The 15,089-nt window shown below is 41.9% G+C and overlaps 1 protein-coding gene across 4 annotated transcripts in view; it reads left to right on the top strand.

Moving 5' to 3' along the window:
- The first annotated feature begins 2,286 nt into the window (after positions 1–2,286).
- Positions 2,287–15,089, top strand: part of si:zfos-2326c3.2 (mitogen-activated protein kinase kinase kinase kinase 4) — a 101,485-nt gene continuing 88,682 nt past the window's right edge. For 3 of the 4 annotated variants that reach the window (XM_039812906.1, XM_039812907.1, XM_039812905.1), the window contains exons 1-2: positions 2,294–2,466; positions 4,032–4,097. In XM_039812906.1, the coding sequence (XP_039668840.1) occupies positions 2,410–2,466; positions 4,032–4,097 (123 nt within the window). In that variant the 5' untranslated portion in view covers positions 2,294–2,409. Of the gene's footprint in view, positions 2,467–4,031; positions 4,098–15,089 lie in introns of all 4 variants that reach the window. The other variant, XM_039812908.1, reaches the window with a different exon arrangement.

Here is a 15,089-nt window from a genome sequence, read left to right as displayed (position 1 = left end):
CTACCCAATGGGTTTGGGCAAAGCTCTATAAACCAGAGTTTATTGTCATTTCTTTAAACCAATCACAGTCGTCTTGGGCGGAGCTAAGTACCGGATAGAGCTGCGGTGTCTCTGCAAAATAGCCTCGGTAAGGAACTTGTTTTGGTGGAACGTGTACGTTCAAAAGTTGTTTTAATCGTGCAACAGAAAACTCAGATTGGACAGATAGTCTAGCTAGCTGTCTGGATTTACCCTGCAGAGATCTGAGGAGCAGTTAACCATAGTCATAGCTCAATCGAGCTGTTTCCTGGGGCGGGACTTGCCTAGAAGTTACGTGGGATCCATAATAATGCGTTAGTGACAGTTGTTAAGTAGCCAGCACACAAGGTTGCTCAAATATACTGGAGAATCTGCCTTGAGTTAGGAACAACATCTTCATTCAGCCAAAGCCTGGCTAGCAAGCCCCACTTCCACCTGCATGAAGTCTCACATTGGCTCACATGCCAGCAACCTCACTGTCAAGCCTGCACATTACAGAAAGATGGGACACAACAGGTGTTATATTTAGCCAGAAGAAATCCCATTTTTGCTACATTGCAAGACACTTAACTTTCTCAAATTTCACATTCTGTGATTTGTGTGCTGTCCTGACAAAAATAACACTGTCAATCAGTACTCTACTGTGGTTACAATGGGACTCAGAGCCGGAGGCACAGGTATAGCCTGATTAACATTAACCAGTGAGCCAGCATGTTTAATATGGCCCTGGGACACATAGGCCTACATCGAGTTCAGCAATAATTCACATTATTAATTACACAGGTTCTATTATAGAGCTTACGATTACAGTGCTGCTCATGAGTTTAGGAACCCATGCTAAAGTTGACTAAAAAGAGGAATAAAAAAATCATCTTTTGGAAATTGATCTTAATGCCTTAATTGAAAAAAATCAAACCTTTAAAGGACACCAATTTTCTTTGTGAATGAATAATGTATCGCAAATAAATAAATGTTCTTCCTTAAAATACAGGGGGCATAAGTATACACACCCCTATGTTAAATTCCCATAGAAGCAGGCAGATATTTATTTTCATGGATGGTTATTTCATGGATCCAGGATACTATGCATCCTGATAAAGTTCCCTTGGCCTTTGGAATTAAAATAGCCCCCACATCATCACATACTCTTCACCATACCTAGAGATTGGCATGGGGTACTTTCCATAAAATCATCTCTCAATGCAAATCAAACCAGCTATTAGGCTAACTGATATAAAACCATGCCAATTTCTAGGTATGGTGAAGGGGTAGTAGTATTTTAGTAGTAAAATAGTAGTATTTTAGTAGTAAAATGCATGTACAGCAACATTAAGGGGATACTGGAACAGCAATGAGACATGCACCTGTAAAACGCCCAGAAAGGGCCCTGGGTTGAATGTAAAGTGAGAATGAAAGCCAGGTCAGCGTGTTTAGTCTCTGTAAGAGGATGTGTGTAGGCTACTTGTGATTGTGTGTGCTATTTTCTTTTCTAAATTTAGTATTGAACAATCTTACCTTTGTTGTTTATTTACTTATCACTTATATTTAAAAGGTATTTGCAAAGTGGATGATTACTGAGGGGTTCTCTGAGAATTTGGACTGTGAACTTCTCCCCATAAAAACACACACACTCGCGCGCGCACGAACACACAAAGATACACGTGGAGAGATTGTGTAACCTTACTACATTTGTTTAATTTATTTTAAGTTAGCTGCACATGGACTGTATAAGCACGTTGTAGCGAAGCAAAAGTTCTTCCTTGTCGTTTTTTTCTGGGCCTTTACTGGATGTCAACATAGCAGCGTCGCCTAAAGAAAAGAAAAATCACTTCCCAGGAGCAAAAATCAGTAGCGTCAAGTGAAACAACGTTAATGCAACCGGAGACGATGTTGCTATTTTCACAATTAGGCATTTGATGTCGTGTAAGATTTGGGCCTGAGGCAGTGTAAAAAAACCGAATTAATACAATAGATTATAACGTGTAGGAAACTTCCAAAAGGCTAGCGCAACTTCCAAACACAAATAGGCTAGTGTATTTCGATTTTTCTAGAATCTAACGTAAGGCCTACATTTAATTTATTTTAATTACAGGTAATCCTGTTCTAATATAATAGTTATATAATATTATATTCATGGTACTTCCTATTCCTTACCGTTAAAGTAGAAATTAAAGCGCAAATCTAAGACTTTACTTTACTAGTAAAAGCAATTATTCTGAAAGGGCTGTCCGGAAGCCATGTGTTTAACGCTAACTAGCTTGACGCTGCTGCTAGCTAAACTTCAGAATGAACCCGACAAGAGGAAAACCCGTTAGTTTGTAGAGGAGAAACTGTGACCGTCCATGTCTTGTCTACAAATATCAACACGCTGACAAAAAGTTGTTGACAGCAATGTCGAGAGAAAACACCACTCGAAGTTTGGACAGTATAGACCTCGCTGCTTTAAGAGTAAGTTTAAAAGTGTTGCCTTGCTTCTTTAATGAAATGTTTGAGCAAACATTGGAGGATGTGGTGGGTGTTGCTTGAAACTTAACGGTAACGTTAAGTTTCCAGCAAAAACACCACTTGATTTTTTTCTCCCCCTTGTCTAACGGTCGGCTCGTGCTTTATGCACTTTTTAAAGAAAAGAAAACGTTTTATCGTGTCCTAACTCGGTGTGTTTAACGTCAATGTCTTACAACGTTACCATGTAACATTGTGCTTTCTGTCTGCACTGTGTCCTGTTTGGTGTAACTTTACAAGCTGCAGTGTTTACACACAGGATGTTTCTTTGGCTGCCTTTGCTGAAAAGTTGGCATGCAGCAAGTGAAACCCTACTAAGATAAACTTTGTGTGTTTGTTGACAGAAAAAAATCTAGAAAAAAATGCATTCTTGTTCATGGCACATCATTGTTTTAACCCAATTCACACAATTGTAAAACTTGACAGCTAGTGTTTAGTAGGGCTGTGTATTGGGTAAGAATCTGGCGATACGATACGTATCACGATACGTGGGTTACGATTCACTATATTGCAATATATTTCGATGCTGTGCGTAAGGCGATATATTGGGATTTTTTTTAAGTATAATTTTAGAAAAACTAATATATAAAAAAACAAAAAAAAAGACATGATGTTCATAAAAGTCAAAGAAGATTACTTTAGGTACACAGAAAATCTAACTGCCAGTTTGGGATTGTGGTTCACAGGTTCTTAGTGAGCAAATTTGTATATGCTAAAGTAGGGCAAAGTTCAGCCGTAGCTACGTTGTTAGCTTCTAGCAAAAAGTCTAGGCACTGCTAGGCACTGTTAGGCACTGTTAGGCAAGGACACTAGTGGTGCGTCTTAGCGTTACCATATTCTTACGTGAATATTTTTGAACGTTAAAAAAAAAAAATAATAAATCGATATTGCATTTTTTGAAGAAAAAAAAAAATATTGCGATACTCAAGTGTATCGATTTTTTTCTTACACCCCTAGTGTTTAGTGTTCTTATGCTAGTTTAACTGTCTTTGTCTTCTTTCGTTGGTCATAGTACAATATTTCTGTAACACTATTAGTATCCCTATAGGAAATGACAGTGTGTCTGTATGCTTCAAGTATGTTTATTGTCATGTAATGTAATAGGATTTTATACATCTTTTAGGTGATAATATTTCTATAGTCCGTGAAGACCTTTTAAAATGACATTTTCAACGATTTTCAACCCGTACTTTGATCTTTGTAGCTCACAATGCTATGCACATTTACATTCCCATTTCCCAAGTCTCCATCCCAGTATAACACTGCATTGTTCTCCATTTGCCCGCAGTACTACCGAGTATATCAAGTTGTTTATCATAGTTGTGTTCGGCATGAACCTGTTGCATTGTGAATTTGCTGAAAAATGCAATTTTCTATACTGTTTGTTAGTGTGCTGTTATATTCACTTGTACTGCTGTCTGATTAGCTTTGTTCTCTTTATTTGACTTAGCATCACTCCAATACGATCCTCTTTTCTTCTTCTTGACCGTGTTTCTTTTTTTTCCTTCTAGGATCCAGCAGGTATCTTTGAGTTGGTGGAGGTGGTTGGCAATGGAACCTACGGTCAGGTGTACAAGGTGAGCACTCCCATGATGCATTTCTGTCCCAGCTTTTGAATTTGAATAGTTGTTTGTTGCATGCATGGAAGATGATGTACAGTATCTAACACGTCATTTCTGGTAAAACCAGACAAACTATAGCTATTTCCAGTTAGTGAGGAGAAAAAAGAAGAAATTCTCAGTTGACTGAAATATCCTGTAGCCCTTACAAACAGAAAACACACACACACACACACACACACACACACACACACACACACACACACACACACACACACACACACACACACCAGCATCTGCAGCATCTTTTAAAGGCCCTGGGTGGGGCTCACTTCCTTATCGCAATATCTGTTTGTGTATGAGTGGTTTGTGGTCACAGGAGGTGTTCAGTCTTATTTAGGTCTGTGCAGATGGTTGTGCCCTCAGTGCAAGTCATGTGTATGTGCTTTTGCAATACCACAACCTGTGTGTTTCTGCATATGCAGAACACTTAGTTTTGAGCATTAAAAAAGAAATCCTCTTGGGCTAGAGATGCACCGATTACAATTTTCTAGGCCGATTCCGATTTTTCATTGAGTTTGACCAGCCGATACCGATTTCATTTTTTCTAACCACTTTACAGCACACACAAATATTTATTTTCTATCTTTTCTTTAATAGAAATTTTTTTTACATTTTGCATAGAACATAGAACATTTTTTGAACAGATAATCGATCGCTATAAAATAGAACTATAAATTACTCCTGGTGTGGGAAATTAACACACATTTAAAGTACAATGTTATGGAAGAACCATTTCCTTCTTTTCACATCCAATATCCAAAAAAAGTTGATATATTTAGCAAACTAAACTTCTGTATGTATGAAAACAGGTAATGGCAATAACATAATATATAAATAACAAATAAAAATAAAATAAATATAGCCTTAATGCAGTATAAAGATATTTCTCAAAACACACACATGCATCCCCACTAACCTGGAAAGCGTTTTAAACAGTAAAGTTTTTTTTTTTTTAACACAGCGTGTCCTACAGCCACCAGCGGGGCGTCAGAGGCAGAGGGACCACAGTGTTTGCTAACGTTAGCTTCTTCTCTCATCTGGGGTCTGATAAACCGTAAATTCATCAAAGTCAGTGTGCCCAACGCTATTTTCCAATAAACTGTAGCTGTCATATTTCACGGGACCCGCGTGAGTGCGGTTTTCATGTTCCAGTTTTTCAGCCTCAGAGGGGAGAGAGAGCGGCTGACCGGAGCATTTTAGGAAAAAAGTGACTTTGGTTGTCACCCAAAAATGTGTTATAAGGTAAGACTATGAATTAAGAGATAGGTTAAAAGTTTAGGGTTTATGAATGAATGAGGTCCATTGGATGGTTCTCTGTGAATGAGACGGTGGGTGTGTGCCTCAATTGCCACTTGATTTCTTGAAAGAGGAAATGTTGCAAGAGATGCACAGGATAGTAAGGCCTGTGTTGGCCTTTACACAGGCTGCTTTTAGGTCCCACGAACAAGGCAATATAGACTACAGACCAATTGAAAAGGTGTTTTATCTGAGAGCATTTTCATTTCGTAAAGTAATGAATGAAATGACATGGAAATGGAAATTGCTACAGTATCTATGGCAAAGTGGTAATGATAGTGTGCAATGCTACACAAAACAAACAAAAACAGGCAATCAAATGGACCCTTAATGTGGACTATGCAGATCTGTTTCTGCATGTCCACATACAGAAACTTTCTAAGTGTGCAACATGGCGTCATGACTTTGCATAAACATACACGCCACTTTCCTAAAGCCAAATGGCGTGTTATCTGTACGCATTTTGAGCTATCCGCGTGTATGTCTACGCTGTATACAGCGGATGTAAACCTACACACCACGTGGCATCGCCACAAAAACCTGACGGTGACCAACGTCACACCCATTTGGGTTTAGGAAAAAAAAACATTGGGGAAGGCTTTTATTAAAAAAAAAAACTGTTGATAAACGCCACACGCGGCATGCGGCCCCGGCACCCATCCGCCACCCCAACCAACGTCCCTCTGAGGACTTCCGTCCTTTCATACTGCTCGCTACAGCGATTATTCACACGTAATGTAGGTCAATGGAGGACAAACGGCGTTGATAAACACGCTAAAAAGCGATTATGCGTCTTCATAACACGCCAAAATGGCATACGAATTGGCATGTCATACATACGCCACTTAATGAGATCTGTGTGTGTGTGTGTGTGTGTGTGTGTGTGTGTGTGTGTGTGTGTGTGTGTGTGTGTGTGTGTGTGTGTGTGTGTGTGTGGGGCCGTAAAGTGAGTCCCATTATGGGAAACCAGGACAGGAATCGAAGCGGGCACGTACAACAATGACTTATGCTACGCACAAACAAACACACGGCCCCTTAAGAAAACACTTAGTTGTGGATTGACGTGGGTGCGGGAGATGCTGACAAAGCCTCTGGGATTGTCCTCTGTTTATTTATACGTCTGTTGTATTTTCAGTACATTGCATTTTTAGCATTCAGCAATGTAACCTGATCTAAATACACAGTGTAAACCTCTGTATTGCTGATTTGTACATTGAGTGCAAGCTACAAAATGAGAAAGTAAACCGAGGACAACAGAGGAAAGTTAGCTACAATCCTGATGTGTATGTGTCACTATCAAAAAAATTATAACCTAAAATGTATTTATAATCTGCAGTGTACAAGTGTTTAGTGAGACAAGAACTAGGCACATCAGCATCAGGCCAACATAAAATTGACCTATACTGTGCCTAGATCAGGGGTACAAGTTGCTTCTGCTACGACAGCGTTCTAAGGCTTTTGTAGGGGAAAAAAAATAATATAATGTTACGGACTCGGGAGAGGTGTAATATTCCGAGAAAAAAACTCTAATTTCTAATCTAATTTTTAAGATTAAAGTCGTAAATTTACGGAAAAAGAACTTGGATATTCTCTGAGATTAAAGTGGTAAATTCGGAATTGGAATTAATTACTTCTGTGCAATTTTCACACTTTGCAAAGTCATCCAGTGGGCCTGATTGGATCCTTTGGCGGGCCGGTTCTGGCCCACGGGCCGTATGTTTGACACCCCTAACCTAGATGGTCAAAAGACTACAAGACCTGTAGTCTGTTTGAACTTTTTCATTCGAAACACAAGACAAAGAGAGTTTACTTGCAAAACGTAATGTGCAAAATAGTTGTTTTTCTCGATTACGTTGTTTTTGTGATCGATAAGCGTCCAAATTAGCCTGGATGCCAGCCGAACATAGCCCCGCCCACCGCGATCACGTACGTATGTATACACATTGCCACATCCGTCCGCACGACACGGAAACTGCCCCCTCTGCCTTTGCTCTGTCGAAGGCTGCCTTTGACTCGCAGCTTCTGTGACGTCTGTCTCCGTTGCTCTGATTGGTTGTAGGTCTATCCAGTTGAGCGCAGAGGCATTTTCTTTCCTGGTTCGGTCGAAACGCGCCCCACAATCACAGCCCAGCGGAGCAGTATCAGACTCCTATTCTGACTAGAATCTGAGTATGATGACGTCAGGCTAAGTCAAAATCGCAATCGCGATTAAAATTTGATTAATAGCGCAGCCCTAATCTCTAGAAGAGCCAAACTAGGGACAGAGGGCAGGGGAGGAAGGACAGAGTGTGGAACATGCAGTGGGACTTTGAAAGAGCGAGAGTTTAAGGGTGAAGAGGCGTAGGGGGTAGATGGAGCAATATGTTCATTTGTGCACAGTAATGTGCAGTTTGTCGTAGTCCCTGCTGTAAACAACGCTGCCCCACTGTCTGTTGTTTACTGAAATGGTTTATAGTTCCACTACTAAGCTTCTGTTGCCAATTAGTTCTGCTCTAAATTGAAGCCTTAGAGGCTGACCGGTGTCTAGCATCAGAGAGTTAAATGTCACGAATCATGTTTTGATCCACTAATTGCCAGTTAGTAGTCGGATACTGTATGATGTCAACCGAACCCTCGGTGTCAGTGGGAGCCGACACGGGGTGGGGGGAGTGATCCCCATTAGCCTCGTTTTCCAATTTAATTCAGCGGAACAGCCTTCTGGCCAGCAGACAGGATCTTTCTGACATGCTAAGACAGGCACAATTAGAAGTAATAGAGAGTCATATGGAGAGTAGAGAGGGCTGGAGAAAACAATCAGGCCCTTTTAGCTAAATTGCCCCAGGAACTGAAAAAGTCAGGAACTACTCAGGAACTCAAAGAATCTTCAGGGCACGTGATTTTTTTTTTTTTTGCGTTACCTCCACATCTTACATACCTGCAAACTAATCGCTTTTTTCGGCGAAAATCGCCGTTTTGAATGGGAAAATGTCATCCACGTGAATCGTGTAGATCCGAAGAGTTTTTATTTTGGGGGGGGAGTCCGAGACCCGGTGCTCATATGGCACCGGTGCCCTAACGACCGTTATCTACCGGACCGAATAGCAACGCGGATTTCGGTGCCTTATAAGGTGCCACTTAAATGCCTTCGCTTCTCTCTGATGCTCCGAAAACGGACTTTAGAGGGAACTGAAACATCGCCGCACGGGACGCTAGTTAACGCTACACTCGACAGCAGGTAACGTTAGCCTACCGTTAGCTAGCAGCTGGAGTAAACACGGTGAAAATGCTGACCGCTAACCGGTGTAAAAGTGTGTCTGTATTTCACTGGAGAGGATTCCAACAACGGTCTGCTGCTGCCGTTGTCTGAAAAACAACACAGATGTTGCGTTCACGTGAAACCATAGACTGTATACAGTCTATGCTTGAAACTCAAGTCAAAGTGTTTGTAAAATACCCTTTTCCCATCCAATGGTTGTTTCTGTCGTTTAACAGGAATTTACTGGGGAAATAAGTTATTACATTTTTAATAAATCATTTAATTTTGACCCGGTGGCCTTAGCAATACACAAGCCGTTCTTTAAAGGCATACGCCACCGTTTGTTGAAATAGGGCTTATCACAGTCTACCCTGGCTGTAGATAGGTGTCTCAGTGCAAGTAATTAGGTTGTTTTTTTTGTCTTTTGTTGGCTCACTTTTACTCACAACATGCTAACCGGCAACATAGGATTCCATTCACTACGCTAAGCTAACTAGCGGTGGCGCTGCTGGTGTTGCACTGGACTAAAACAATACATTGGCTATCTACAGCTAGGGGAGACCGTGATTTTTTTTTATTTTTTATTTAACTTTTATTTATTCAGGGGAGGTTCACTGAGAGGCAGCCTCTCTTTTGCAGGAACGCCCTGATCACATTCACACAGTTCCACATTCATACCTGGAAGCTGCCCAGTACAACCACAGTCTGATCTGCTGGCCACTGAGCAGCTCCACTGGAGCCGTTGGGGTTAAGGGCCTTGCTCAAGGGCACCTCAGTGGTGGTAATGAGGGAGGGACAAGCGCTGTTCTTTCACTTTCCTCACCCAGATTTTATCCTGTCGGTCTGGGGATTGAACCGACGACCTCCCGGCCTCCCTGTGATAAGCGCCCTATTTCAACAAACGGTGGCATACCCCTTTAATGTTGCTGACTGTTGTTTTGTCTTTAAAAAAAAAAAAAGTCTGTTCAGGCACCGTTTTAAAAGTATCGTTTTAGCACCGGGAAAAAGTTTTCCCTTTATTTTTCTTTCTTCTGGGGTGGTGGTTTTTCAGACCTGAGTTTGCAGGTATAATCTAAAAAAAAAATCTTTGCACTGTTGTCTGTGGGTGACGTTTGAATAGATGTTTGAACAAAGAAGTGCTGATTTAGAGCACGCAGAAAGGCCGCACCCACAGGGGAGAGGATATAATAAGAGTTTTGTTTCGGTTATTTGTGCGCTATAGCATGTATGTATCAGTAATGAAAGTTGTGTTTGTCCTGCCCGTGACATTCAGTGCTGCAAACTCCACCCTGTATAGTTTCTGGCAGGCTGCAAAGCAGCGCCATGGTAGCAGGGAGATTCTGAGGACAAGAACTTGGAACCAGTTTATATATATTACCCAGTCCAACTGGGCAGTTTATATATATATATATATGCAAGTAAAGTTCCTTAGTCCCTCCCAGAAAGTACCTGGGAGAAGTTCCTGGGTTCAAAAAGGGAAGCGGTCCGGCCTCGACAAGACAGTCACAATCACCTTCTTTTCTCCTCTCATTTCGACTCTTGGGGAACTCTCAATTACCACGCTCAGATTTCACTTCATTTTTAACCTCTTCCTTTTTGGGGTCAAAAACACATGCACGCAAAGACGAAATCATTACTGAACAAAAAACACACACACACACACAGACACACATAGTTAATTGGAGAAAGCTTGTTCACTTTTTGACACTGAGGTCCAATGAATGACACACACAGGCTCCTGCACGCGCACACACACACACACACACACACACACACACACACACACACACACACACACACACACACACACACACACACACACACACATGTATGACGCTGTGAACTGCTAGGACTCAAACGCATACACAAATACATTCTGATTTCTGTCTGTTGCTTGTCCTCGGACCGACCAACACACATGCACACGTGCACGCACACACACACAGACACACACACACACACACGCGCGCACACAGTGTCAGGATACGTCAGCACAACAATAGTGTGCCAGTGAAAAGGTTACTATAATATATCCATACATATGTTAATTAGATATGAGAGACATTCATAATGCAGACAGCAAGGGGACAAATGAGAGAGAGAGAGAGACACACACACACAAAAACACACACACATTGGTTTTAAAGGATGTATTATGTGCAGTAATAGTCACATGGCAGTAGTACGGTATGTCTGCAGGAGTTTTGTTCCCCCGGGACAAAGAAACCCCAGACAATTTAAGAGTGCGGACAAACAGTGTAGTAATTGAAGCTGTTACATTATTTTCAAATAAACATACAGTTTATTAAGTTCTTATTCTGCTTATACACTGTGCATGCTCCTGTCACTTACGTCATACACACGCACGCACACTGGCACACACACACACACACACACACACAACACACAGGGCGTTTCCCTGTTTGCAGAAGGAACTTCCCTTCCTTGCAAACTGCTTGTGTGTGTGTGTGTGTGTGTGTGTGTGTGTGTGTGTGTGTGTGTGTGTGTGTGTGTGTGTGCGGTGTATGTTTCTGTTACAATGTCAAAAGGTGTCAAACTCCACTAAAGCGTAGCGCCACGCTGACTGCTGATGTACCACTGTGCTGCTCTGATGAAAGCTGTAATAGTGACTAGTTCCAGGACAATCTTACAGACACTATTAATAAATTAAACTAGTTGAAATATTTAGTTTGGTCAGACCGTAGACCATGCGACATAAACCGACCTGCATGGTTAAATCATGTTTTAATAGCATGTAGGAAAAAAAAATAATAATCTGAACATATATTTAAAATTAATTTGTTGGTAAGGAGTTGAAGAACTGCTTTCTGTGTGTATTTGAGTCAAGTTTGTGAAACACCAAGGCCTCCCAAAATTTGCTCTAGAGCATTGCTCCCACACTTGGTGCCACCATGTTGAAACTTCATGGACTGTGCACACAGCCATCAAACCAGCGGTCTGTAATTCAATTCCCAGAGTGAATCACTTACACTTCCTCAAACCTTTCTAGTTTCAGTAGCGTCACTTCCCTATCTGTGACCCACATATCATTATCGTTTTTTTTTTACTGATGTTCACTGATCTGCTGACCGAAGTGTAAATATATATCCAAACAAAGATTTAGGCCAACACCTAGGGGCCAGAAGGCACTCGACCTACCGGTCAGTTTCCGTTCATTTCTACCCACACCGAAGGCTGGGTCCTGACCGAAAGAACGAGATCCAGGGTACAAGCGGCCGAAATGGGTTTCCTCAGCAGGGTGGCTGGCGTCTCCCTTAGAAGCTATGTTTCCATCCACACGTTTTTATCCGAATTAAGTAGGACTTTGCTCGATTAAAGAAATTCTTAGTCGACTAACACTCATTCAGTTGTATCGACTAATCGATTAGTTGATTTAATCGACAGATCTGTAAATCTGAGTTTCTCCGCAAAGAGTCACGCAAAAGCACCACTTTAATTCTTGTGTTTACCAGAGATGTGCTCGTACGTAGGGCTGGGCAATATGGAGAAAATCAGATATCACGATATTCTTGACCAAATGCCACGATATCGATATTGCGGCGATATTCTAGCGTTGACAATTGGTGCTTTAACAAAATATCTTCACACTTAGATTTTAGATAAATAATCATCTGTAATGTGGACATAATGTCTAAGTGTGGAAAAGGCAAATAATAGAACAGCTAGAACAGGCTGGTAAGTTCAGAAAAGTACATCCCTTTACTATAATGCAGCCTTTAAAACCAGGAAAAGACAACAATTATGTCATATCACGATATGACGATATCCAAAATCTAAGACGATATCTAGTCTCATATCACGATATCGATATAATATCGATATATTGCCCAGCCCTACTCGTACGTTTATTGGAAATAAGTCATTCAGCATGAAAAAAGCATCAAACATGACTAATCGACTAAATTAATCTAAGTTGACTAAGACCAAAACGACCAATTAGTCGACTAATCGACTAAGAGGGAGCAACCATAGAATTAAGTGATATTGAATGAAAAATGCCTTATGGAAACAGTAAAATTCGATAGAATTTCATGAATATCAACTCAAAGGAAATGCGTTCGGTCTCATCGGATTTTCTCTTGATCTATATACGGCTTATGCGATTAACGCTGATGGAAACGTTATTTGCCGAATAAATTAATGAATTGCGATTAAGTTTTAGGTCATTTTATGGTTGCGACCCGCCACAAAACGAAGAAGAAGAAGTTTGAGTTCATTTCCGCCCAGTATTTCTGCTCTGTTTGCACACATGACAGGCGTCAACAAAGACAGATGTAGGTGGACGAACGAGGAGACAAGAGACTTCTTGAATTTAATTTACGAGCAAAATATAACTGCTATTTTAAATAGCAAAAATCTAAGAAATGCCATAATTTATCAGGAACTCGCGAAGGAAATGACCAACAAAGGTTACGACAAGCCGTGGGATGTCCTGCGGAGTAAATGGAAGGCGCTCAGACAGCGATACATGTCTCAAAATAGACAGTTGTCTCGCAGCGGTGCCGGAGGGAAAATAAAAGGCAAGTTCCACCTTTTTGATGAGCTGGATCAGATCCTCGGCCAAAGGCCCATCGGAGCTTCCTTGGCCTCTTATATTAACAACAACTACTTTTGTCTAACAAAACTTTGAATGTTGTGCGATTCAGTGCGAAAATGAATGGAAACACCTTAAAATGTCTCAAATCAATTCAATATACCAATTTAATCGCAAAACAGCGTGTGACGTCAGTACGCACAGGTTTTTATTCGCTTTAAAGCTGTTGGATCGAAACACACTTTCACCAGCTTTATTCGCATGATTTTTTTTACCGAACTTCAGATAATTCGATTGACAAGTGGATGGAAACTTGGCTAGAGATAGGGTGAGAAGCTCAGAGCTCAGTCATCCGTGGGGAGCTCGGAGTAGAGCTGCTGAGTTGAGGCGGTTCGGGCATCTGGTAAGGATGGCCCCTGGGCGCCTCCCCAGCACGTCCAGCTGGGAGGAGGCCTCGGGGAAGACCCTGGGCTAGGTGGAGGGATTATATCACCAACCTGGCCTAGGAACGCCTCGGGATCCCCCAGTCGGAGCTGGTTAATGTGGCTCGGGAAAGGGAAGTTTGGGGTCCCCTGCTGGAGCTGCTCCCCCCCCCCCGCGACCTGATACCGGATAAGCGGACGAAGATGGATGGGATGGACGGACCTAGGGTTTCATCCACGCGGAGAAGATGTTTTGCATCGTTTTTGGCCGATCGTCCAAACGAATCCTGTCAACGCACTGCCTGAAGACGCACTTCTTCTGAAACCTGGCACCGCCCTCGCGGCTTCGTGCCACACCCCTCGGCCTCTAGCCTTCGACCTCTAACCCCGCGACGACGTCTCATAACAACAACAACATAAACACGCATCCGTCCTAATGCCCACAACGACACGGCACTGTAGCATCGGAGGTAGCATATAGCTAGCTAGCTTGTGTTTGGTTTCTTCTTCTACTGTCTGTTTGTATACAGCGTGCAAGCTTTATGCGCCTCTTCCTCTCCGTTTTGTTGGTGAATTTCTGTAGCAGAAACAGCGCCACCTATAGGCCTGACATATGAAGTAGCGTGTTGAGTCTTTGGTTGGATCGTTTTGGTACGTGTGGGCGTGGTCCTACTTGCAGTTGCAAACAAACAAACCCCTTCCCTTGAGTGACTACGGCACAACCCCTCCTGCAGGGTTGTCTTTTGAAAAAACAATTGCCAAAACGATTAAACTAGACGGTTAAAAAAAATCTTCCGTTTCTCCTTCATATTAAGAAATGAAGAGCTCAGTTAAACAAAGTATTACAATGTTACACGTTATTCAGAAGTAGAACAATTTTAATGAATTGTATCTTCTTTTTGAAATAAAAGTCTTTGTTCCAAAGCTAAGCAATGCTGTGTGGGGGGTTTGAGGGGGGGAAGAGAGGAAACCTCCTCCAACACTGTTGAGTTGTAGAGCTGTGTTTGTGCTTGTCAGATGTAAAAGCAAAGGGAATAGGAGACAGACAAAGGGGGGGGGAAGGAGAGGAAGGAGAGAGAGGAAAGTGAGAGAGTGAGATAGGGCAAAAGGAAGGAAGGCAGAGGTGAAAGGCACAGAGAGGAGTGGAGGAAGGGAGAGGTAGAGAGACAGATGAAAACGAGAGAACGAAGAGGAAAGTAGCCCCCCATGAGGTTTGGAGCTATGCTTTGTGCCGATTACCCGTGAGTGTGTGTCTGTGTGACCCAGAGCAGTGAAAATATGGGGGGGGAGTCTACTAGTTAGAATATTCTCAGAAGTGGCTGGCCTTCTTACTGTACTTTCTAAATGCCAGAACTATCATTAAAAGTCCACCAGGGATTCAGTATTGCCCTTACATGAAGTTAGGGAAAAAAAAGAGAGAATCAAAAATCAATGCAGCA

The sequence above is a fragment of the Perca fluviatilis genome, chromosome 10 (assembly GCF_010015445.1).
Source record: "Perca fluviatilis chromosome 10, GENO_Pfluv_1.0, whole genome shotgun sequence".
Taxonomy (NCBI): Eukaryota; Metazoa; Chordata; class Actinopteri; order Perciformes; family Percidae; genus Perca; species Perca fluviatilis.
The sequence above is the reverse complement of the archived record's forward strand: the minus strand, read 5'-3'. Positions and strand labels throughout refer to the sequence as shown.